Below are 25,305 nucleotides of genomic sequence, written 5' to 3'. Positions count from 1 at the left end.
CCGTCCCAAAGCTGAGCTCGGAGTAGCCTACCTTCCTCTGAATACTTACTGTATATAGTAGCATACAAGTATAGGGATCCTTATTACTTTTTCATTTAATGGAGATGGTACTTGTTGATGCTCCATTTTTCAAGAGGCAAGTTGAGCGATTCATTCATTTTTAGACTTCACCTTTTTTTTCTCACTTTTTTACTTTTTTTTTTTTTACATGCCTTATTTTTATTGTAAGGGTATTACGCTGACCGTCCAGTCAGCCTCGGCAGCGCAAGAGTCTCGTAATATTCACTCTACAAAGCGATGACAAAACACGGCACTGGCGTTTTCTAAAAGAAACACACGGCTATTATGTGGGCCACGATTACACATAGGTGGTCTCACCTCGTGTTGACGCCGAAAAAAGAACGGAGCATTTTTTCGCATTGTGGCCCTTTCGCGGTACATTGTTGTTTGACCACGTCAAATGCCATTTCTCCTTCTTTTCCCCAAGTTTCTTTGTAAATGTAAACCAGCTCGGCGAGCGTATGATAGACCGTGATGTTGGAGAAAACCGCCGTGCCCGTAAATAGATCTCAAAAGAAGCCGCGTTGTTTAGGAAATTAAAAGTTGGAACCAGATTAAGCCGCTCGACCCCGCCAGCTCATAGCAATGGACGCCGTGGGATTGCATTGGTCGGCTGATGGCCTGGAAAGGAGAAGCCTTTCTCTAGATGAATCACATTTCAGGGCTATTTTAATTGGTATCTGTCTGTCAGTTAACGAAGTAATTAGCAGATGTGATCAGTCGTTCATCTCTCTCTCTCTCTCTCTCTCTCTCTCTCTCTCTCTCTCTCTCTCTCTCTCTCTCTCTCCTCAGCAGGCGAGTGGCTGATACTTAATATAACTTACGTGGTTTGCTGAAACGATGCTTGCCATAAAGGAAGTCTTGTATTTCAGCCTGATCTCAGGTTAATAAACTGTGTGTGTGTGTGTGTGTGTGTGTGTGTGTGTGTGTGTGAGAGAGAGAGAGAGAGAGAGAGAGAGAGAGAGAGAGAGAGATTCTTACAAGCGATCATTTTTCATTCATTCTCTAGGTCTGGATGGAGACTTAAAGGAGTAGTATATTTTCAGGGTTTGTAATGATAGTTAGAATTTTTATTGTATATATATATATATATATATATATATATATATATATATATATATATATATATATATATAAATGTGTTTGTGCACATAAAATATTGTGCAAAGCCCACAACTTACCATATGTACGCTCACATTTGTGCTTATTAGAGAGAGAGAGAGAGAGAGAGAGAGAGAGAGAGAGAGAGAGAGAGAGAGAAAGGATGGGAAGGTGAAGAACATGTTTTTGCAGTACCCTAAGTATTGTTCCCAGTGGACCTCCATTACTCATACCTTCAAGTATCACGAACATGCTTCTGGTCTTCAGGTATGTGTGAGAGAACAATTTGAACGGTTAAAAGTGGCATCAAACTGTGAAGAAGCTTTTGGTGTTTTTTACGGAAAGGCAATTATCTCTCTCTCTCTCTCTCTCTCTCTCTCTCTCTCTCTCTCTCTCTTGGCTTGTCAATCGTTACTTGTACGTTCCTTGTTTTCTGTCGTATTTCCCACTGACTCAGCATAGAAATTGGAGTAGTAATTGTTAGCTAGTGATTAGTGAGGTTTATTAGATAAGAACAATAAATAGTGTTAGCTTCGTTCATCCATAATATACTGATGTACGAGAAGTTCGGTTTATTAATTGCTTTGTGCTATTCCAGTACTGTAAAAAGAGGGAAATATATCGTTATAGCTTATAATATTTGTAAAGTGTTATTTTTCGGCGATTTATTTTTTTTTTTCTTCGTGCTTCTATGAAGAAATGATTCTCGTTTTGTATCACTTGCGGCCTCACAGTTGATTAGTTGTGTATGTGTATTTCGTTTACACAGTATTTCATTTAAAAAAGAAAAAAAAAGGAAATTGTACATTTTCCTGTCATGATTAATTTAGATATCTGATTTGTTTTTGTATTTATGATTAATAAGGAAACTGTGATACCTGATCAGTAAGTTTTAAAATTATGGGAGTCTGTTTTCCTTTACCAAGTCAAACAAGATTCCAAAAATTAAAGTTTATTTTGTATTCATTAATTTTTTTCTGCTCCTATATCTTGGGTGCATTAGCATGGGTTTCGTGTTGAGATATGGGGAATTAATCACGGTTATAATTCACCTTGCATTGGCAATTGATACTAAACCAAGCACTCGAGTTCACCCTCTCTGTAGTCGTTTGTGCTGACGGCTTCATGCCTTTAACAAGTGCAGGCTTTAAGGAAGAAGTATGAGATTTGGAGCGCAGTATAAAACAGTGACGGTGACATCCGCAGAAAGTGATATATCGTTGTCTCGTCAATGTAGCGCCTGGCTGTCAAGAGTTGGGCCCTGCCATAGTGACTAATAATCACAGGCTTTTACCTTTCTTGTAAGTTTCTGGTATCAGGCATAAGAGTTGTACGGTCATCGTTCGCAGATTTATTTCTAATTCAAAGCTTTTATTTCTCTTGGTCGCTTCGTAAAAGTTTATCATTTCTGTCATAAATTTGTTAAGATTTGGCAGTACGCATAATGTGGCGCAATCTTGGAAATCCTTGTGAGTTCGGTTGGAGTCTTTTTTTTTTTTTTAATTACAGAACGGTTAAAAATATATTTTCTCTCTCTCTCTCTCTCTCTCTCGATGTGCCGAATGTGTCTTGAAAAGGCTGGCAACGAATTCACGTATTTAACCATGATTTAAACCTAATCTTCTTAAATAGGCCACCCATGTGATCTGAGTGTTCGGCCCCCCCCCCCCCCCCTCTCTCTCTCTCTCTCTCTCTCTCTCTCTCTCTCTCTCGTAAACTTACTTGTTTTGTCTGCATTGTTTTGAAAATACCACTATCCATTTCTTGTTTTTACAGTTGCACAATATGCCTATGTAATGAGCCATGTTATCCCTGTGGCCCTCTTTTTCGTCGTAATACTAACCGTGTTGGTGAGAGTGTGGGACCCGAGTTGTACCTCGACGACCTTCTGGTTTTCATTAAGAGAAACAATGTTAGCACACATGGTTTGTCGTACGCTTTAGCCTGGAGTTAAATTTCAGAATCTTGTTATTTCAAATGGGATGTAATTTACTGTGGGTTTGACGTCCGTTTCTAGACCCTCTGCTGGGATAGTTAGCTAAGCTTTCGGTTACAGGGTAAAAGCCTTGAGGATTGGGTTTTTTTTTGCTGGATGGAGAAAATCTTATCAGGAAGGAACCTTCTGTCGTATCTGATTTGTATGTTATTGGTTGAAGCCGATGTACAAATTATAATAATGATAATAATAATAATGTTGTTGTTGGTAAGGCTGTCGTTAACAGTAGCAGTGATTGCGTTAACCTAAAGCATGGCAATTATAACAGTCACGAATTTACTGACGAGAAAAATGAAAACTCAAAAAGCTTTTCACATGTATGGGATCCCTTCTTAGAGGAAGTGAATAGGAAGAAGTTCTGGTAGATGACCAGTGAATTGAAGAGCCGCCTTGTATGTGTGTGTGTGTGTGTGGAAGAGATTGAAGAGATGGTGGGATGGTTTTTGGGGGTTAGGACTTCTGTTATTTAACGGTAATTGCGCGCGTGATTTTCCCGCCAAGCGTCTTCCAGGACCGCTAAAGGCTTTCCACAATCCTTCCAGAAAGTGAACAACAGTATTTGCTGGTCCCCTCACCTCTTCCTCCTCCATCCTCCCCTTCCCTCTACCCCCACCCCGTTTATACACCACCTCTTCTTCTTCTATCCCCTCCACCTCTTGTGTTATCACCACCGTAACAGTGGACGGCCGTAAATTACGACTGGGGGATGAATGTACGGTGCAAGTGCGCCATAATATTCTCCACCTAAAAGCTTGAGGAATGTGGTAATGACTGTGGAGGGGTTCTCAGCGCTGGGTTTATTCTGGCGACAATTTGCATTTTTTTTTTTCTCGTCTCATACAGATTATATGTGCCGTTTGCTTGTACGTGCGTGTTATGCAAGAACGTTCACGGGTCGATATGATGATGTGTGAGTTTGTGTGCTTTTGTGGGGTCGATTCACTTCTGTCGAAGTGTCGCTGTGGTCATTCCTTTTGAAAATATATTGTGACAAGTCACGGTTTCACTTACTTTTTGCAAGTGTTGAGGAAACTTTGACATGTATAATTATGTAAAATCTTGGATTTGGAGACTCTCTCTCTCTCTCTCTCTCTCTCTCTCTCTCTCTCTCTCTCTCTCTCTCTCTCTCTCTCTCTCTCTCTCTCAGTTGCGCTGACAGTCCAAACCTACGATTTAAAATTGTTTTGCAGTTAAGAGTGTGCGTCAGAAGGAGAGAGAGAGAGAGAGAGAGAGAGAGAGAGAGAGAGAGAGAGAGAGAGAGAGAGAGAGAGGAGCAAAATCACACCTTGCAGGTATAAACCTCTACATCCTTTTGAGAAGAAAACGCAGTCCATGAAATATAAAAACCCGTGGTTAATCAAATTTCAAGTGTAATAAGGTAAATAAAAGGCCTATACAGTAGAAGAAAATCTGCGTGAGAAACTAGTAAATTTTCACAAATACACACATACGGAATTTCCAGTTTATACACATTCTTTTATTTCTGTTTACTTGTATACTCGTTTTTTTATTTTACTGTTACGTAATTCAAATATTTGTGTTAAGGAAAGCATACAAGGTCAGCATGCGAAAGAATAAAGAGGTTTGAGAGTTGTTACTCACGCTTTCGTATGTATTCGAACACACACATACACACACACACTCATACACTCTGATACACAAACATTCTCGTGAATCATTTCTCCTGTACTGCAATCAAAATCAATAATTTTTTTTTTATTTGTCTGTTGAGTAATCTTGTATTCACTTAGAACCAAGTTCGATATCTGCGCTCGAATTACAGTCTTCAACAAAGAACACTGCAAAGATTTCGTGCGTTTGTAGTAACCATCACAAGTCTTTTGGACGCTTGAGTGCAGAAGAATTGTTTGATGATTTCGTTCATTGCAGAGCTACAGAGGCATTGTATTTTGATAATTGCATTCATTGCAGCTAAATTGTTTAAATGGTGGCTGTCTTCATTGCCGAGAGCTTTTTTGTTTGGTGATGGCTGTACGAGTTTGTCTTGGTTGTGTGCGATTGTATTCACCCCAAAGAAATTGTTTGATGTAGTGGAAGTTTGTTTGATACTTGAATTCATTTTGCAATTTAAGTTCATAAAGAAATCACATTTTTGCAGCTCGTATTTATAAAAGACAGTTTGTTTTCTTGATAACTGCGTTGATTTCATGTGCGTGGCATTTCAAAGAGTAGCCGAATCAAGGAATTCAAACGACCCGATGCAAATCTTCCGTCCAAATCATTTTTATGAGCATCCCCTTCGCTGGAATCAGGGTGTGCCAACTTTTGGGGGGCTGGGGGAAGGGTAGGGCGGGGGCTACAGTGGTGGCTGCTCCCGCTGCTGCATTAGCTATATAGAGCCAGCTGGTTCTTATTGATTTTGCAAGACCAGCTGGCGATGCTGATTATAGAGATGTTCCTTTCTCTCTCTCTCTCTCTCTCTCTCTCTCTCTCTCTCTCTCTCTCTCTCTCTCTCTCTGCTATTATCATTTGCGGAATGTGGATAGTTCTTAATTAATGTCATGGTTTTACAAGTTTTATGTTACCTAATGTCGATAAAATGTAGTCGTTATCTCTTTTAATGCAGTGTTGTAGTTTGTGCTACTGAGATGAAGTTTATGCTTATCAACAATCTCGTCGTCCTTTATTTTATTTTCAAACTGTGAAAGTTTTTAGAGTGTTTTTCCTTCTGGCGTTTTTCATAATGAAAAATACTATGTTTATCATACGTTACTTTTTTCTCCCACTCACTTCCTTCGATTTTGTAATCCTGTTACATAAACTGTGGGTACATTGTGGCACACGGGAGATTCAGGTTGACGGGATGGAGCCGGTGTGTGTCGCAATTATACGCAAGCGAGTTTTGTTTTTCCTCTTCGTGATCAGAGCGATCGGGGTCCACCTGAAACTGTTGTTAATACAACGATACATCACCCGCTGAGAAACTCACAAGAATGAGGCAGCCTTGAGTTGAGAACTAGCGTTTAATAGGACACACGCCATTGAAACCTCAAAGCTCTCGTTAAACATACACGTTTTCATTCTCTGTCCAGATAAAATTTAGGCGGCAATTTACCTGTCAGACTGCCGATAATTTTGTAAGCTAACCCAGTAGTTGGGGCTGCGGTTTTATAGGCACACCGTCTGTTTCGTAATGTATGTAATCAACTCGTGGGTCCAGTATTACCTCGCTCTTCTTGGCAAGTTACAGAAGCCCCGGGTGTGTGTTTGTTCGTGCGTCTTGACGTCTGTTTGTGGCACTGAAGTGGCTCGAGAGAACTTTCAGTGTGGGTATATGCACTTGGAAAGTGTTCTTTCCAGATTAACTCTTCTTAAATCGCGAGTACTTTTGTTAATTGAGTTTTGTTATCGCTGCATACTGTTGCCTCAAGAGGTCTTTATTAAGTTTGGTCTAGAATTTATTTGTGTTTTTTTTTTTAGCAGAGGTACCGAATATGCTGAAGTAAAGCAACTATTCTTTCGTCTATATTGGCTCTCTCATTAATTCGAGTGTTTGTTACTTTTGATGTGTATTAATGTAGCCTTTTCTTTTCTTCCAGGTAAGTGACGAAGAGCATATGCAAGCCCTTGACATCCGATCCAGGGGCGTATCAGACGGTGCTCAACGAAATGCGATGATATATGGTATGTGTAATTGTGGTGTCATTCAGAGCTCTGTAGCAGCTGAGTAGGTCTGTGGTGGTGTAGGATACACTACTTTTGACACTCGTATCACCGTCGACAGGGCCACGAGTCAGTTCTTAGGCGAGGTTGAGCGATTTGCCCATATGATGTTGAGTCCCTTTGTGTCCCTGTTGACCTATAAGCATGTATTTTGTACCTGTTAGCTAGTCGACTGTGGTTCGTCCCAGAGAAAATGGACAAAGGCATTAGGTATACCAGGTCTCATCCTTAAAATACTTACTGAAAACTATATATATATATATATATATATATATATATATATATATATATATATATATATATATATATATATATATATATATATATATATATACACACACACACACATACACTAACTGAGCAACCTGGCGCTGCCTGGGAAAACTTTGAAGAACTCAGAAAAATTTTCCTGCGTTTCCTTTGAATTGTTTTGTCGTGTAAAGTATGTGTACTACCTTTGAATATTCTTTTCTTTCTTTGATTAATAATTCTGTCTTGAATTCATTGCCTTAAATAAACATGATATATACATATATCCGGGCACCTATCTGATTAAAATGGTGTGTGTGTGTGTGAGAGAGAGAGAGAGAGAAAGAGAATGATTGACTTGCATTGGCATATATTCTTGGGTTTTTCTAGTATGACTTGATGTTAACCCCATTCATGAAGGAAATTTATAAATGAGATAGAAAGAGAGAGAGAGAGAGAGGAAGAGATTGCAACCTCATAGATAGATTTCGCTCCAATTGTTTGAGTGATGCATTAAGAGAGAAAAGAGAGAGAGAGAGTTTGGTGGAGGTGGTGGCGCGATGTTGAAAATGTTGGTGTGTGTGGTGTTGGTGGTGGTGGTGGTGTTGCCCAACTCCCCGTAAATTAATTTTTGACCTTATTTTAACCAACTTTATAACGAAACAAGTCACGGTAACGTCACGATGCAGTTGCTGTAACGAATTTCGAAGGTAAAAGCGAAGAAGAAACGTACGAATTAATGAGGAAATTCGCATTTGAACAATTGAAAAAAAAATGTTAGGCTTAGCCAGCAGCTACTACGCTTGCGCGGATGGGGAAGGCATTCTCAGCTGACAGCTCCTGGAAGAGAACCGGGAGCTATCAGGCGAAAAGTGACCATTAACCCATAAAGCACTTGAAGGAAAGACTGACGGAATTGGTAAAAACGAAAATCTAATTCCGTCTGTCTGTGTTTGATGTCTGTCACGGGGGTATGGGTTTGATTATAAGTTACAACCTTCCTGGGGTCACATAGGGGCCGCAAGCCAGATTTTGTCTGGGTCTGTCAAGCAGTTCAGATATCTATAGCAGACGAACATACAAACATTCACTTTTTATATATATATATATATATATATATATATATATATATATATATATATATATATATATATATATATATATACATTTATATGTAGGTATGTATGTGTGTGTGTCAGCAGCAAATGCCACCTTCATTTTATGGTTGCTGAGTCAAGTATAAAGGGAGACTAGAGAAAATTGTTGCTCAAATAAAAAAAAGAAAAAGAAAATGGTTTAGGTACAAACATTGATGCCTAACAAGTGCGAGTAGCCTATACTTGCTAGATTATTGTAAACGGTGCAATATATGCCAGTGTGCTCAACGTGATTCTGTTGATGCCTTTATAGAAGTTCACAAAATAGCGGTAACGAATCTTTATAAGATGGGGAAGCCATATGTGTGATGCATATCCATTGGGAAATAGTATTTGAGATTGGCTGTCATTATGGTTACCTAATGCAAAATGTAGACGCTTGTTAAGGGGAAATACTGCACTGTTCAGACATTAAATCAAGAACTGTTTCGTAAGATTTGTTTTTATAAGTCAAGAATTGTTATGTAAGTTTTGTTCTTAAGAAGAAGCGAATGTTTGTGGGGTCTGTTTTGAAGATAAATTCTGTATAATGCGTTGGAAGACTCTTGGCAGGCGAAACTGAATCCGTGCTTTTTCTCAGGTCTAGGTCATGAAAAAATAAATATATATTTTCGATTTGTATGATGAAAGATTGAGGTCGCCAGCCATCGAACAGTTTCCTTGAATTCAAATTTGAAACGAGATTTGGAAACTAAGAATAAGTTCCAAGAATAATAACAGATTTCAAGAGCATAATGTGAAATAAACAAAAGCCAACTGTTATCAAATCAAACGAAACCATTGTGGTGAAAGCTGAGCTGGTTGAACGGAAACACACTGGCGACCGGATGGAACATCTCTGATGAGGTCATTGTGAGATTTTTGTTTTTGTCAAGGCTTTTTGTTCAAACGTATCTTGAGTGGAACCTCCGTTGTACTGAGAGCGAAGACAGCTTAGGAATGCCTTTACATTTTCTTGATTTCATCCTGTGAATTTCAGATGATTTACCTCTTTATTTGTTCGATTGAATTTGCATCTGCTTGTTTTTATATTGATGGCTTAGGAAGAGACGTTCTCAGTTTTTTATGGTTGTCGAATTTTGTATCGAATTTTTAATAGCATAACGTGTCGTTACAATTTTATTTTAAATATTCAGATAAATGTGTGCTCTTCTTTATTCAAGTAAAGAACCATGTCTGATCTTTTGGTTATTGTACGCTTATATTTATGTCCTGGAAGCTTGCGTTTTATTTACATATTTCGCTCAGTATTATCTTGGTAATTTTTCTTTGTTAACTGAGCACAGTAATTGGTATTTTTTTATAAACTAAGCATCTATTTTATTCATGTTAAAATTTCAAGTTTAGTAATATGCAGCAGAGAGTTTCTTGTTGGTTAATTAATTTTTTATTTCGTATTTAAAAATCTGTTATGTATAATGTATGGCTATATACATTCATACATAAATTATAAATTTTATATATATATATATATATATATATATATATATATATATATATATATATATATATATATATATATATATATATCGTCCTAGGTATAAGGGATGCTACAGAAGAGACGAGAAGTCTTCCACCCCGTCCCCGTCCCCCATTCCCTACGTCTCGGGCTTTTCAAGGGTCTGCGCTGTCCCCGCCATCGGAATTTAATTGACACAACTTTAGCATTTTTTTTGTCTTCCTACGTTAGTTTTTTGTAGGGCGTGAGGTTTTCCGTTACTTTGAATGACAACTGAAGCAATTCTGATGACTTCATGTTCATATTTTTAAGGACAAGAGTTGAGCAGGATTTAATCATTTTGCCTTTGAATTGTTGATCATTTCTGAACGACTGGACTAGATACAAAGTCCCTGACAAATCCCTTCTCCCATGTGAGGTATCTTTGTGAAATGTTCGTAGAAAATTCAGTGGCACGGGTGACGCTTTCGGAGCCACCGTTCTCTAGTTTTGTTTTAATTGTCCAAAGGTCCGATTCCCAAGAGCAATAAGAACATGAATTTAAGCCGTGACTGTATAATGTTATTTACACTCTCACTGTGATTGTGTAAATACGATTATAATGATAGTGTACGTACTCGGCAGTTAACAAATTGCCAGAAATGCTTCTGTGAAAGTTATCGAGATTTTCTGGTTTACTTTGCAAGTTTGTTATTACGTTAGTATTTATTATAGTAACTCTGATGATTGTGGTAGTTATTCTTATCCTCGCAGCTTTAATGGAATTGTTATTATATATAGTTATCACCGTTATTTTCTTTATCACAGATACCAATTAGGAATTTTCATGCTGACATTTCTTCAGTAAAGGTTTAGTATTCCCATGATTGCGACCATGACCGCTTATTTTAATACATCTACTAGTGCTGGTGCAATTACTTCAGTTAGTCATAGTGAGAATAATAATTAGCATTATTTTTTATTTACTGAATTTTAAAGTTCCCAGTGTAAACAGTGCGTGTCTGCTTCTTTAGCTAGGAAAAAAAAAGTATATCGTTATTACTCGGGAATAGCTACAAATATATATTTCCATACTTATCACCACGGGAAATTAGTTGTATTTTAATAAGGACCCTGGCAGCAGTGATGAATGTCATTGAGTATCTCTCTCTCTCTCTCTCTCTCTCTCTCTCTCTCTCTCTCTCTCTCTCTCTCTCTCTCTCTAACTAACTAAAAGAAACCTTGACTCGTGTGAGATGTTGACGATGACGTCGGGAAGGCAGCAGCGTTCCAAAGCGAAGGAGTTCTCTGTCACTCAAAGGAAATATAATTCCTTGTTTGTTCTCTGTCGCATTATGACACCGCAAGACCTTAAGACAACACAAACAGACAAACAAAGACGCATGCATTCCCTCGGAGTGAATCAACCTCTATTATTCTTCTTCCTTGGTAACCGAGCAATATAATGTGGCTAAGTAGAAATGGTCCGGAGAAGGCATAAGTAGGTGTGGTATTTGAGACTTGTTTTGCTCTCGTTGCATTTGATTTTTGTTTTTGCGTGGCTGTGTGCGTGTGCATGCGCGTGCGTACTAGAGAGAGAGAGTTTGGTGTTTTATTTTGTTTCTTGTGTAGATTCCACAGTCATTAAGTGTGATCCTTGATTGCCGTGCAGGTGGCAGGGAGAGAGGGAGGCGAAGAGTCTTTGGTGCAATGCATCACAGTCTAGTTACGTGTCGTCTCTATTTTTTTATCGCCACCGAGACAGCTGATTTTAGATTTGGACAGAAACAATATTATCACTCTCTCTCCCTTCAGTGTGTGCATGACATTTACTGCAGTGGTATCTCTTGTGATAGGAAATCCTCTTCTGTTCTGAGAGCAATCTTAGGCTTATGAAAAAGAAGTGGTTGGAACACAATCTCCCTTTATTGAAGACGGGGCTTTAGCATTCCTTTGTGAGCTCTAATGTTTGTGCTAGCTTTTGAAGGTTCGTAATTGTTATTTTCTTTTTTCTTATGATTGGTTTCATATTGTATAGTAGAATAATGAGAAATAGATAAGACAATTAACGTAATGTGTATATAGAGTATATGGGTGTGTATATACAGTTGTCACTTTGTTTTTGTGAAATATAAGTAGTAGCTGTTAATCAGCTCAGTGGTCTGGTAAAACTAAGATATACTTAACTTGTTAAAACTGGCTGCATTTTCTTTATCCCAGAAGCGGTCCTTGCTAAAACTTCATTTTTATAGTACAAATGATGGCGTATGAATATAGTGATGGCAATCTAATCTGCAAATGAAATTTTCTCGTTACTAGATCTCCTTCCATTTGACCTTCCTTGACCTGTTGAACTACGTTGGAAGGTCTGACTGCTATCAGAAGGCGTTCTTTATAGTTCGTGGGTAGAGCAGTGATCAAACTCTCTTGCTGCAGCCTTAGAGCCTTTGGTAGCAAACGGGAAGAGTGTCGATTTACGCCGGGGTGAACCTGCTTGATTAGGCTAGAAGATATCAGGGAGGGTTCCGGGCACCTCGCAGGTCTGGTTAGGCCTGATTGGTCTGTGGAAATATCATATTATTGTGAAAAGCGACTCGCTTTTGGGGTGTCGTCGGCCTCTGCGCTGGCTATTGGATCTTCCTCTGTTAGCCTTGAAAAAAGTCCGAAGTGTTCTTGGAAATAGCAGGTTCGTTTGCCCCTCTATTTTCTATTTGACTCCAATTCACTTTTCGGAACCAATTTCTTTTTGGAGTCGTGCAACTGATTCTGTTACACCCCACCAGGTTAAGGTAAATTTAATAATTAAGAATTGCTTCTCGATGTGTGTCTGGCGTTAATGCTCTTTTGTAGGACATCAGATTAGCAGTTAGCTCATTCGATTTTCTTTGCCACGTTGGCCTTTATTTTATGTCTTTGGTCTACAATTTACCTGCAAGAAGATTTTTTTTTAGTAACTGCTTGATTTAACTTCGACATAACTTTATCTGATTGAATTTGTTGTTTTCAGTCTTTATTATGACTAGATCAGTGGTCCAGACGTAAGATATTGCAGTATATGGACGATGTTTCTCCAATACTGTTATTCGCTCCGAACATATGAAGTGAACCTTGTAATTACGTGACCAGTGAATATGGCTGACCTCTGACTGTCAATTTGGTAGAATTACCGGTGAGGATGCTCCTATTTTGTGAGGAATGTCTTTGCAAGTTGATTGCCTTCTAGGCTGTTTACATGTGAATGTTTGCACAATTTTAATAAGAAAATAACAATAATCACGTCTTTTATTGTTGCTGAGGAAGGTGGCTGTTTGAGTTTCATCGTTCTTTGGTTAGCATATAATGCGTAATATTGTTTTTTAATATTTATTTTCCAAGGATCAAGTCTGGAGGTTGGAGCACCAACATTCACTCAATTTTTGTCAGCTTCTTTTAGCAACATTATGCTATCGAATATCATGATGCAACACACAACAGATGTGCTTCAAAATCTTTGGTTGGATCGTGAAGGGGTCTTTTTATGTTTAATGACTCGCGCGATCCGGTTTTGGTGGAGGTGTAAAAACCTATCCCGAAATCGAGTAAGGGTAACAAGAACTACGGATATATTTATTTGTTGGTTTTAGATTCAGACGTTCCCCTTTGACGTGGAAAATAGATTATAAACCAAAATTACACTATGCAGTCATGAAATTAAGATGTCCCGACAACCGGAAAGCGGTTAGCGCTTCAAAGCTATGTTTTCAATACAAGAGTTTCTTTACTGGTTCGATTAAGTCTTACGATTTACTAGTGTTTTTCTAGAAGCTTCTTCATGGTAAGTGTACTGGGTATCTTCTACTTTTTTTTTTTTTTGCTACGTGTTAAGCTTAGATAGGAACCTGAAATGACTTTCGTATGTTGTGAGCTGCACTTTTTAAGCTTGCGCAAGGTGAAGGGTGTACTCTCTGTTGTTTTAGGCGGACGAAAGCACATAATTTCGAGACGCTCCTACGCGTATATTTCTGAAAATTATCCACTTAGAGAAGATAACGGCACGTCTTGAGAGTAGAATTACTCTCTATTTTATATGAATGTGTGCATGGGGAGCTATTTTGTTTTGTTATCTCGTTCCTCCTCCCCCCCCCACACCCCTCCCTACTCTCCCGAGGTAATTTTGCAGTCAGGCCATTTCGCTGAATACTTGGCCTCAAAAGTGCTGCGGCGGTCTCCGTTTCCATGATGGTAATGGCTGCAGGAAATAAAATATGGCTGAGGTAGCATCCTACGCTCTCTCTCTCTCTCTCTCTCTCTCTCGTTTGCTTCTCTGGAGGACAGAATAAGGGCACTATTCTCTTTCTCTCTAAAAATCGTTTTCATTCATTCTTCTCTCTCTAAAAATAGCGTTTTCATTCACCATTCTAATGGGAGATCTCTCTCTAAAAATAACATCTTTCACTCTCCTTTTTCATGGAACAAACCTGCCCTCTCTCTCTCTCTCTCTCTCTCTCTCTCTCTCTCTCTCTCTCTCTCTCTCTCTCATCTCTCACTCTCCTTTTTTTTTCTAGAACTAGTATCTTTTCATAGGAGAATCTCTCTCTCTCTCTCTCTCTCTCTCTCTCTCTCTCTCTCTCTCTCTCTCTCTCTAAAAATAACATCTTTCACTCTCCTTTTTCATGGAACAAACCTGCTCTCTCTCTCTCTCTCTCTCTCTCTCTCTCTCTCTCTCTCTCTCTCTCTCTCTCTCTCTCTCTCTCTCAGAACCTTTCTCTCTCTCTCTCTCTCTCTCTCTCTAAAAATAACATCTTTCACTCTCCTTTTTTCATGGAACAAACCTGCCCTCTCTCTCTCTCTCTCTCTCTCTCTCTCTCTCTCTCTCTCTCTCTCTCTCTCTCTCTCTCTCTCTCTCTCTCTGCTCTAAAATCAGCATCTTTCACTCTCCTTTTTTCATGGGACAAGCCTGCTCTCTCTCTCTCTCTCTCTCTCTCTCTCTCTCTCTCTCTCTCTCTCTCTCTCTCTCTCTCTCTCTCTCTCTGGCCATTGAGGCACATCACAAGGAGACCATATCGCGAGAAGCAACGCCCATAACGAAACATCCATCCTTCGCTTCCTTTCCGAACATCCTCATTCTCTTTCGTGTCAGTTTTCCTGGAATTGTTCTTCAGCGGCCTCCTTTCCTTTTCCAGCGGCACCCTAACCAACGACGTGAGGGGAGTGAGTCGCTGATGTTGCCAATAACGAGACCATGGGTTCTCCCTTGTGGTTTTATGGAGGGCGAGGTAAAGCTATTGCATCGCCTTATAGCTATTTTATGAGGACCCTCTCATTGCGCCTCGTCAGGAAACACTGGATGTAGGTCTTGCATTTTTGTGTCCGTTTTCATATGGTGATTATCTTCCAGTGTGTGTTTGTTAAGAATGATAATTATGACGACGACGATGATGAATATATTATGAAGCTTTGAATAAGCATCATGTTTTCGTTCATTTTACTTTGTCTTCACCGCTTGGTCATAATTGAGAGGAGGTGCAGGACCATCTGGCCGACTTGATAACCAGACCTCAAATTTCAACACCCGATAAACTTTTTTTGCCGCTTGCCTTGCCGGTATACGCCTTTCGCAACATGAAAACGAAGTTATTAGTTCTTTGAAAATTTGTGAAAGATTTAACACGCCCCCATCTTCTGCTGAGAATGGATGGCAATATGGTTTGAGAAAAAATACAGAATAAAAAAGCCTCTGTCAATATGACGCAATATATTTTATCAAACTGATCGTGTCTGGATGGAGTGATTTAAAGTTAAACTAAATCTTAAGGGTCGGATGAACCAGTAGAAACTATATTTACTATGACGTTACATGACATTCAGGATCATCAATGACCTGCTGAATATTTTGAATGATAGTTATTGTTGTAGTGTTTTACCAAAGATTATTATTATTATTATTATTATTATTATTATTATTATTATTATTATTATTATTATTATTATTATAAGTGGCTCTTTATATGTCATCTGTTTTGTTACGATGTCAGCTTGCAGAAAATGACTAGTCAATAATTCAGTCCTCAGTCACGTAACCTATTTCTAATTGCGACTTATGTCCACCAACCTCCTCTTTTTTTTTAATTCTATTTTTTACTTCTTAGATAAAGTACGGAAATACTGTATAGTTCGCCGTAATAAAATGGAATTAATGCTGAGGTTATGTCTGCCACTACTGTTAATCTTATTACTGTATATTACATCAAAATCCTGTTTTTATTTGACATTAATTTCTCCATCTCTTTGAAATAAGAAATTATTTCATGCCTTTTTCGTTAAAGTGTAAGCTCTTATCAAGGGTTCTCAATGGTCTCTCATAGCTTCATAGATTTTTGGGTCATGTTACCAGCATATATATATGGAATAATAATCTTAATGATATTTCAATAGATACCTCTTTTGCAGTTAAATCGTTTTTCAACGCATTACTGTTGCCTGCGAATGAGGACATCGGATAGAATTGCTGAGGGCTACACATATCTGCGCAGCGCAGTGCATTAGAAAACGAAGCATTTAGGAATCTATCATTTTTTGGGGGGACTGTCGCAGGTTCTAAGGTCGAGAACAGCCTGAAGCTTTTGGCGTAGGCTTGGCACCTGTCCAGGTGACAACCTGGCTTTTAACATGAGCGTCTATTTGTTTTCGTACATCGTGATCGCGTCCCAAGATTTAACTTCTTTTTTTTTTTCTGGTAAGGTGTAGGATCAATTTTTTTTATGTAGGATCATAACTCAAACATTCTCTCAAGAAATTGAGGCTGTGAGATGATTTTGGGTGAAGACTCAGCATCTGACAAACATGTGATGTGTCACTGATCCATTCAATAGCCAGTAGTAAGAGGGAATGCATTGTTTTTTCTCTCTCTCTCTCTCTCTCTCTCTCTCTCTCTCTCTCTCTCTCTCTCTCTCTCTCTCAACTTGGAAGATTTGATTTCAGCTTCTGTTGTACAAGATATCTAACCATTTTTAAGCAGTTTTACGTTATTTTAGTGTATGTAAGAAATGTACTGAGCTATTATGTTATGTGTCTACAGTTACACATCACTTTTATCTATCTGCACGCGTGACGAGGGCACAGTTTTGCAGCAAAATCACTGGATGTTTTAGCGTTCATCATAGTGCTGGATTTAAGATCCCAATACTGCCTATTAGTGCGTGTGTAATTATGATACCCACAATGCTCTCGTAATCTCTTCATATATAAGCACATTACTGTAAGTCATTTATTATGATTGGTATTACTTTTATTATTCAATAGGACCAAACTTGCATATGGGACAAGCCTATAGGTCACAGATGTGCAAAGCATGCTTATTTGGGAACAAAGAGTAATAGGGAGAAAATATCGAGGTGTAGTCTAGTAGTTCTTGTATGTCACGAAGACCCGTAATTGTTAGAGTGGGGATCTTTAGACCTAACTTGTCGTCACTGAACGTGGCGTTTGAGCGCAGCAAATGAGAATCGAGTTTAGCTCAAGAATTTTCTGGAAAGAGTGGTGGGAGGGGAAGGTTTGGAGAGCGGTTGGGGAATGAATGGTGTTGGGGAAGCTCTCGAGATGTGGCTAAAGAAGAACTGGGCTCTTCGACACTGACTGTTTAAAGCACTAGACGTGATTTGAATGTGTTTGTTCTTTTCAGCCATATCTTATTATGGTTGTAGGCGGGGAGTAAGGCACCTGGGCCATGAAACAACGCCCCCTACCCGCCAAATTCGGCAATAGAATCAACAGAGGACTGACATTTTTTATAATCGGACAGAAAATGTAGTTTTCATGCTTTATTTTTAAACTCCCATTTATGTCTCAGAATGTTAGTTATTTTTCCATTTGGTAATTTACCTTATGAGTAAATTTTCGGAATGCTTATGCTTGATTTTATTCTGGCTTCTTTTTCTCTTTTCCAGTTAGATTTCAGTTTGGCTATAATAGCTCCAACGGTGATATAGAGACCACTCTCTGAAATAACAAGTAGGTAATCGCGTTTTCTGAGGTCGAAGCAGGTTTAGTGTCACCTTTAATGAGCAGCATTAGGTTTTAATAATATACCAAGGAACATATTTGAAGTATCAAGGTAACTGACAGAATTAAAAATGCCTTTCAGTTTCAGTAAAACATATACAAGACCATAAAGCTTGCTAGCTTCAGATGGTTTTGAATAATGACCACCTGTCCATAGTCAGTTTGGTCAAAAATATTTACAAAACCGAAGACCCCTTTTTAGCTTAGTAACCAAAACATTCCGTGGCTTGGTCACACTACTCTTACATGATATCTCTTTAACAGTACTCGAAATTTACTTAATTAATTTAACTTCTTACTCATTTTTGCAAATACATGTACAGAATAATCCCAGCAACGAGTTTCGGGGAGTATTTTTTCCCCTTTGCAAAACTACTAAATGAGCAGACGGAAAACTTGATTCCTCCATACCTTGGTTTATCGTGGACACTGTTTACATTAGTACGATGGCTCTGATAATCAGGAAATTACAGAAGCCCCTTGCAATTAAATTAGAAATCTCCGCTTGTAACTTTTATCAGATTAATAAGGATATTAGGTTGCAAAAAGATGCTGCAAGATTTTCCATTGAGAACAGAATGACTGAAGCTTCATGTTGAAGTGCAAGATATTTTTGTTAGACGTTGCGCGATCTAGTTGAATGGGATATATTGATGTCCAAATTCAGTTCAGCTCACTTCACAACTGTATTCATATGAAATAACTAATATACATGTACATAAAAATTTAGAAATAGAAGTATTGGTAAATAAAACTGAGACGTAATGACTTTCGTTTTTGCTTTGATAATCGAAACGAGAGGTTTTCCATCAAGTATATCTCTTGCATTAGGCATCTAGTGACCCAGATGCTTTGCACTGTTAACTGTTTTATGAGACTTATTGCATAACTTAAGTTTTATATTGAGATAACTGCCACGCTTAATCGTCTCACATTTGAAAACATAGAAGATAAGGACGACAGTGACCAGTAACCTGATTACCGTTTGAAAGCCTCTTCGGCGGTGCCATTCTGAACCCTGTGGTAATCTGGTCAAGATCTGCCTGACATCCCTTCGGAATGGAATGACGCGTACATAGACAGTATGGCTCATCATTGTAGCTTTCACTAATAGGATAATGATAATAATAATTCTTGCTAATTTTAGAAGGTTCATTTTTACCCTCAGGTTTCTCTCTGGGCTGAACGTTAGGAGATTAAAGTAATAATAATAATAATAATAATAATAATAATAATAATAATAATAATAATAATAATAATAATAATAATAATAATAACAATGCTGGTGATGAAGATTTTGATGATGACACTTTTTCATGATGTCGACCACTCAAATCAACCACGCCATTTGTTGTGTTGAGGAAACTTCTAATCTTTCCTTTGAATTTGTTGTCATATACATCAATTTGGGCAACTCTGTATTTATGTTTCATTATAAAGTACCGATCTTCTCTACGCAACAAAGTGAGGATGTGAAAGGATGCACAACAAGAAAATAAAATGTCAAAAGAGAAACACTGAACCTCCTGGAGAAACTGTAGTCAAAACTTTTATTATTAGGATGGAGGTTTTGGAAAGCCTCTCGTGAGATTTATCCCTTAGAAAGAACGTACGACGAGTGTTGTCTCATTCGGGGATCACTGAAGCAAAGAATAATTAAATAAAAAAAATGTATTCGTGTCATATTTTGCGCAGAGAAGGATATATATGACCCCATTTCTTAGAACACTTGAAATTAGTCAGGTGAATAAAGGAATTTCTTGGCGGAATGATACTTCTCAAGTTGGCGTATATTTTTCTTAGGCAAGTTACAAAGAAATGAAATAAAACCCAAATAAAAGAAGAATAAAAGTGGGGGAACTCACATCTGGTGTGTCAGATAGAGGGTGGAGTCCTATGAATGCTCTCTTTCTAATCTTCACACTTATACTTCGTAAGAATGTTTATTTCTTCAGATAACCAAAGCTTATCGTGATTTTTTTTTTTTTTACCATTCTTTCGTTTCGCCCTACTTGCTTAGGCATCTGAGGTGCAGTTTTATCGCTATTCTTGTGGGATTTCGGTTTGGTTGTAGCAACACCGTTCTTAGAAATTAATTGGTAATCATGTTTATTTGCATAATCCTCCTGACAGTTATGCATAGACGTACCAGTATGTTGTTAGGTGATTCCTGATACAGGTCACAGAAATTCTGAGAGCACAAAAATACATTCAGGCATTGCTTCAGGATCCCTGCATTAAGCCTCATGTACATATCAGTCCTGGCTATTTGCAGCACCCGCCCCCCTCATGAACATTCCTGGCTACGCCCTTGCCCTCTCTCTCTCTCTCTCTCTCTCTCTCTCTCTCTCTCTCTCTCTCTCTCTTAGAAGTAATTGAGATTCTGTTCAGAGACTCTTCGATGGTGGGGACCTTTTTGTAATATTTTTCTCCCAGAACGAACAGTGAAGTGAGAATTTCGTTTTCTTTCAGACTTTTTGTCCAATTTTGTAACAATTCAAGCTTAGGTGAAATTTTTCAAATGAAGGATTCCTTTTCTTACGTGTTTTTATTCAGTATTCTTTGTTCTGAAATTTACAGAACCTTTCCAAGCCCCAAGGGATGACGAAATATAAAATATAAAATGTGAGACAAACTTGAATTATCTGAGTGTTGATTAGAAATAAAACAAATGAATTGTTGGAAAATCATACTGGAAATTACGTCATGACCGAATTATTGGGAAGTCATAAACACCCGATGTGTTTTGGAGAAGTTCAGAGGGAAATGCGATATCGTGACTAAAGCATGGATAGACTTACCGAGACCAGGTTCAGAGGGACTGGATCGTTGCTTACCTGACCGGAGAGTCCTGTTCGAACTTCATGTTCCATTAAGGATGAATCAACCCTTCAACGTAATCTCTCTCTCTCTCTCTCTCTCTCTCTCTCTCTCTCTCTCTCTCTCTCTCTCTCTCTCTCTCTCTCTCTCTCTCTTAAATGTCCCGCTGACGAATGTTTACATGTATATGCGTTAGAAACAACTCATATACTCAGTTACTAGCATACTTGAGAAATTATAGACACCGAACATTCATGATTGCATTATATTTCTGTTTGCAACGGAGTTATTTTCAGTATCATTATAACTGAGATGTCAAAGATAACATGGAAATTTCAAACCTTTTTGAACTGCCAGCGATTATTGCCAATAAGTAGATACGATCGCAATGGACGAATTCCCAACTGCCCCGTAACCAGTCTTCTGTTATTCTTCTCCTAGTGACATGAGTAACCTTTGACCCGAAGTAGTCACGCTTTTGCCCAAATGTTCACTTTTCCCCGCTGAAAAATATCTGTCGACAACAAATCTACCATTAGCCTATTATTTCTTTTTTAGTTTACGGCTTTTAATTAAGTGTCGTTGTAAAGACTGATGTTGCACTGTAACTTTGTTCATTGTTTTCTCGTAAATAGTATATATCGCAATAGCTATGTCAATTGTAGCTTTCATAGCTCTCTTTTTCAATTTTCTTGGTTAGAGTGTCTTCAGTACTTTAATATTTATTTATCAGTGAAACTGCCTTCGTTGAAAGTGAATCAAGTTTTTCCATTGAAGATGCAAGCAGAGTTCTTTCTCCTGCATTCATTCGCTGCCTGAAGGCCTTGTTAGTTTTGGTGAGGACTTTTATGGGAATTTTGTACTATCAGTTTTGTTTCTCTCTCTCTCTCTCTCTCTCTCTCTCTCTCTCTCTCTCTCTCTCTCTCTCTCTCTCTCTCTCCATATGAAAAATACCAAAAGGTTTAAAAAGATACCACGTATGACTTTTGATTCAGAGTGGCATGAGCGTTTCCCTTTTGTAGAGAATTAAATTTGCGGTTGCTACATTTGACTTGTGGTTTAGAGAATGGAAGCACTGAATGTTTACTTATGTAACTCAAGGCGACATTTCTGTTGAAGATTGTCTCCAGATGAATAGGTTCGAAGAAAACAAGAGTTTTCCCACTCGGAAGGTTTGTTGGTTACTATTTTGTGTAGCATGTTTTCTCTTAAATTTTTCATTTTTCAGTTGAATCGTTTCTCTCTCATCATCAGTTACGCTTTGAAATCTCTTTTTATTCATAACTTATCTTTGTAGAAGATTGTATTGCTGTTTCTACCACATTATCTTTTAGCTTTATTTTGCGGCTGTTTGCACTCGAGCTAGGCAGATATCCATAGGCTGGTCGTTTTTCCCCCCACGAATCGTTTCGCGTTGGAAGCAGTCACATGCCTTGGCTCCTTTTTCAGTACGAAGAATTTTGAGTCATATCCTTTGTAAGGATTTTGACGTATCCGTTTGAAAGTTGCTTACCCACACATGCACTCGCAAACGTGTACGCGTGGTGTGGTTGGAATTTGAATGCTTTTCAAATACGTATGTAAAGTGAATATTGGAGAGAGTGTGCTGTTTCTAGAGTAATCGTTCCGTCAGCGAATAAGTCGAAAATCGTCTTCACTCGTGTGCCATTTTTGGAGGTGATACTTGACAAATTGACGTATTCCATTCCGTGTCGCATTACCCTGTATATAAAATCTGTCATCTCTCTGACTGCCCAACGGTGCCATGGATAATAATAATAATAAAAGTAATAATGATAATGTCTTTCAGTTCATGGCCATAAGCAAAGGTACAAGGAGCTAATTCTGTTTAAAAGTACCGGGCATCATTAATGTCTCAGTTTTCTGATGCATGATGATGTTTATATATGCATAACCTTATTTTTTTGTTTAGTTATCCCCGTTTTTTTCCTAATGCTATTTAATCCTCCGTTTTCTCTTGTTTCGTTACGGACTCTGTTTTATCGAAGCTTGCTTTGCTTGTTAATGAGTTTTTACGTTTGTCAAGCGAATATTCGCTCACTTTGGATAACAAAGGCAATTATGTGATGCTCAGCTCTACTGTAGAGTATGTGATGCATTAGAGAAATGTTAAGCATTTAGAGACTTGCAAGTCATTAATCCTTCATAAGAAATGGCTTTAATAACAAAGTGTACAAATGAATGCGTAAGGTATAAAGTGCTCTTTTTGATTGGAACTTCGCGTCATTTACGTGTGTACAGAAATAAAATTAATTTTAGATTTCAAGTTTGCAATATTTGTCGACATGTAGATCGGAAAGATATTCAGTCTTTACCGGCCAATTGTCGTTCATTGAGTATTATGAGAATGTTTCGAGAGCTGTAATTTATAAGTCTACTATATCTCTTCGTAAATTTATTGGAAATATTTGTGCCATAGGATATGTTTAAATGGAGAAAACTAGAGAAACCTGTTTAAAAAATTGCAAAATTAAATATTAGATGGCAGTGTCATGCAAATTTACGTCAGCCGTGAACTGTCTTGCTTTCATGAAAGCATCCTTTTCTTAACATAAATGTGAATAGACAAAATAAGTTAAGTATACCTTAGTTTAACCAGACCACTGAGCTGATTAACAGCTCTCCTAGAGAGGGCTGGCCCGAAGGATTAGACTTATTTTACGTGGCTAAGAACCAAATGGTTACCTAGCAACGCGACCTACAGCTTATTGTGGAATCCGAACCACATTATACCGAGAAATGATTTTCTATCACCTGAAATAAATTCCTCTAATTCTTCATTGGTCGGCCGGAGACTCGAACTCGGGCCTACCGAGTGCTTGTCCACAGCTCTACCGACTCGTCCAACGGGACCTACAGCTTATTGTGGAATCCGAACCACATTATAGCGAGAAATGAATTTCTGTCACCAGAAGTAAATTCCTCTAATTCTTCATTGGCCGGCCGGAGAATCGAACGCGGGCTTAGGAGAGTGCTACCCGAGTACGATATCGACCCATCCAATGAGGAACTACCAGATTGAATCACACACTACCGTTTCAGCTTTGAAATTGTTTTTGATGGCTTATTTCTCAGATATTGCTATGGAGGAGGTCAAGATGAGTGAAAATAATGTCGAGATGCTGGTGGAGACCAGTTAAGTGAGGTAGATCTTCCCTCCATCAGCTATTCCCTCGAAGGTTCCACCACAGTTAAGTCGATAAATCTGGAAGCTTAAGATACTTTGTGGTCACGCGGGCTGCAAGTGGCGCTCTCGGCTAAAGAACGTCGTTTCCAAATCAAATATTTCAAAGGACTTACTCGAGAATTTTCAGGAGTGCTTGACGACTTACAACACTTAATAGTACATGTTTCATATACACGTGTGATTAATTCCCGGTTCCGTAATGGAGATCGAGTCTTTGCCCTCCAATGCTAACGGGTAGCTGTCAACGGCTTTTTATGTTCGTTCTATTTTATGGCCTGTCCAGTAACAGCATTTCTCTCTCTCTCTCTCTCTCTCTCTCTCTCTCTCTCTCTCTCTCTCTCTCTCTCTCGCAACCGCGCGCGCACAAGGTCTAGCATATTGCTTATTGCTATCATTCGATCATTCTGTTGAATGTGATTAATATATATGATATATTTAATATATTTATCTTTTCTTCGACATGTTCATATATATATCTATTTGCTAGCAATTTTTCAGTTTTCTCTTTTGCTGTCTCCACGCATTTTCGAGTTGATGTCAATGAATTAGGGGGAGAAATAAAGTTAGTAGCTTCCTCTGAACGTCTTTCTTGTCAACCCAAACTTGACCCGACAGCTAACAGGCCGGGGAGTCTGAGAATCTTTCAGTCGTTTTCCGCGGCAAAGTGACCCAGTAAAAAAAGACCACTGCGATGGCTTCTCACTTTGTCTGTGCACTCGCCGTGCGTCGTAGCCTCTGGAGGCCCTTCCACTCAAGTTGATTATGAAGTCAGTTGTAAGAGAAACTCCGATGTCCAAGGTTTGATTCCGTCGCATAAGAAGATTAGATCTTATCTTATTTCATTATTTATTTATTTGTAGGGATGTGACGGTTTTTGTGTTGTGCTGAAGAATTAGGGACATGCAACTGTTCCACATTTACATTCAAGAAATAAAAGTGTCCTAAGAATGTTGAAATTGGTTGTTATTTGATGTTCTTCAATATATATATATATATATATATATATATATGTGTGTGTGTGTGTGTGTGTGTGTGTGTGTGTGTGTGTGTGTGTGTGTGTGTGTGTGTATGTGTTGGCTCGAAATACTAGTTTATTGGTAACGAATTCTACTTTTCTGGCTAATATAAGATGGTTCCCAGTTTGATATGGGCCTCTCTTGCTGTTTTTGTTAAAGCTGTTTTTGTTAAAGCCGCATCTTTATTATTGCGACTATAAATAGCATTTTTTTCTAATTATTACTCAATATAGTAAGAGTAGTAATATTAGCTATATGGGTAATGTTGTAGTCATACTTGTAACATGAATGTTTTCTTGTTCGCGCTTGATTTTTGAGTTGTAGAATAAGGAACATATAATAATAAAAATATGCGGTATCTTGTATGCAGATAATTCTGCTAGAGTGTTTGTTCGTTTGTTTGTACAAACGCTCAAGAAGTCAGGAGAAAGCAACTGACCTCACGTTAACTCTAAACGGTGGCGACGTCGGCAGCTTTCTTTTGAAGCGGCTTCTTCTTTTAAGCTTCTTGTTTTCATCATCTCCGTCGACGCTGC

General features: G+C 38.3%; 1 protein-coding gene across 6 annotated transcripts in view; it reads left to right on the top strand.

Moving 5' to 3' along the window:
* LOC136852003 (cytospin-A-like) overlaps window positions 1–25,305 on the top strand; it is a 639,159-nt gene that overhangs the window by 441,709 nt on the left and 172,145 nt on the right. Inside the window, exon 1 of one of the 6 annotated variants that reach the window (XM_067126442.1) lies at window positions 6,723–6,802. The exons of the other annotated variants lie outside the window; for them this stretch is intronic. Coding sequence (XP_066982543.1) covers window positions 6,800–6,802 — 3 coding nt within the window. The 5' untranslated portion in view covers window positions 6,723–6,799. Of the gene's footprint in view, window positions 1–6,722; window positions 6,803–25,305 lie in introns of those variants that run through there. 6 annotated transcript variants of the gene reach the window in all.

Source organism: Macrobrachium rosenbergii, chromosome 24 (assembly GCF_040412425.1).
Source record: "Macrobrachium rosenbergii isolate ZJJX-2024 chromosome 24, ASM4041242v1, whole genome shotgun sequence".
Classification (NCBI taxonomy): Eukaryota; Metazoa; Arthropoda; class Malacostraca; order Decapoda; family Palaemonidae; genus Macrobrachium; species Macrobrachium rosenbergii.
The sequence above is the reverse complement of the archived record's forward strand: the minus strand, read 5'-3'. Positions and strand labels throughout refer to the sequence as shown.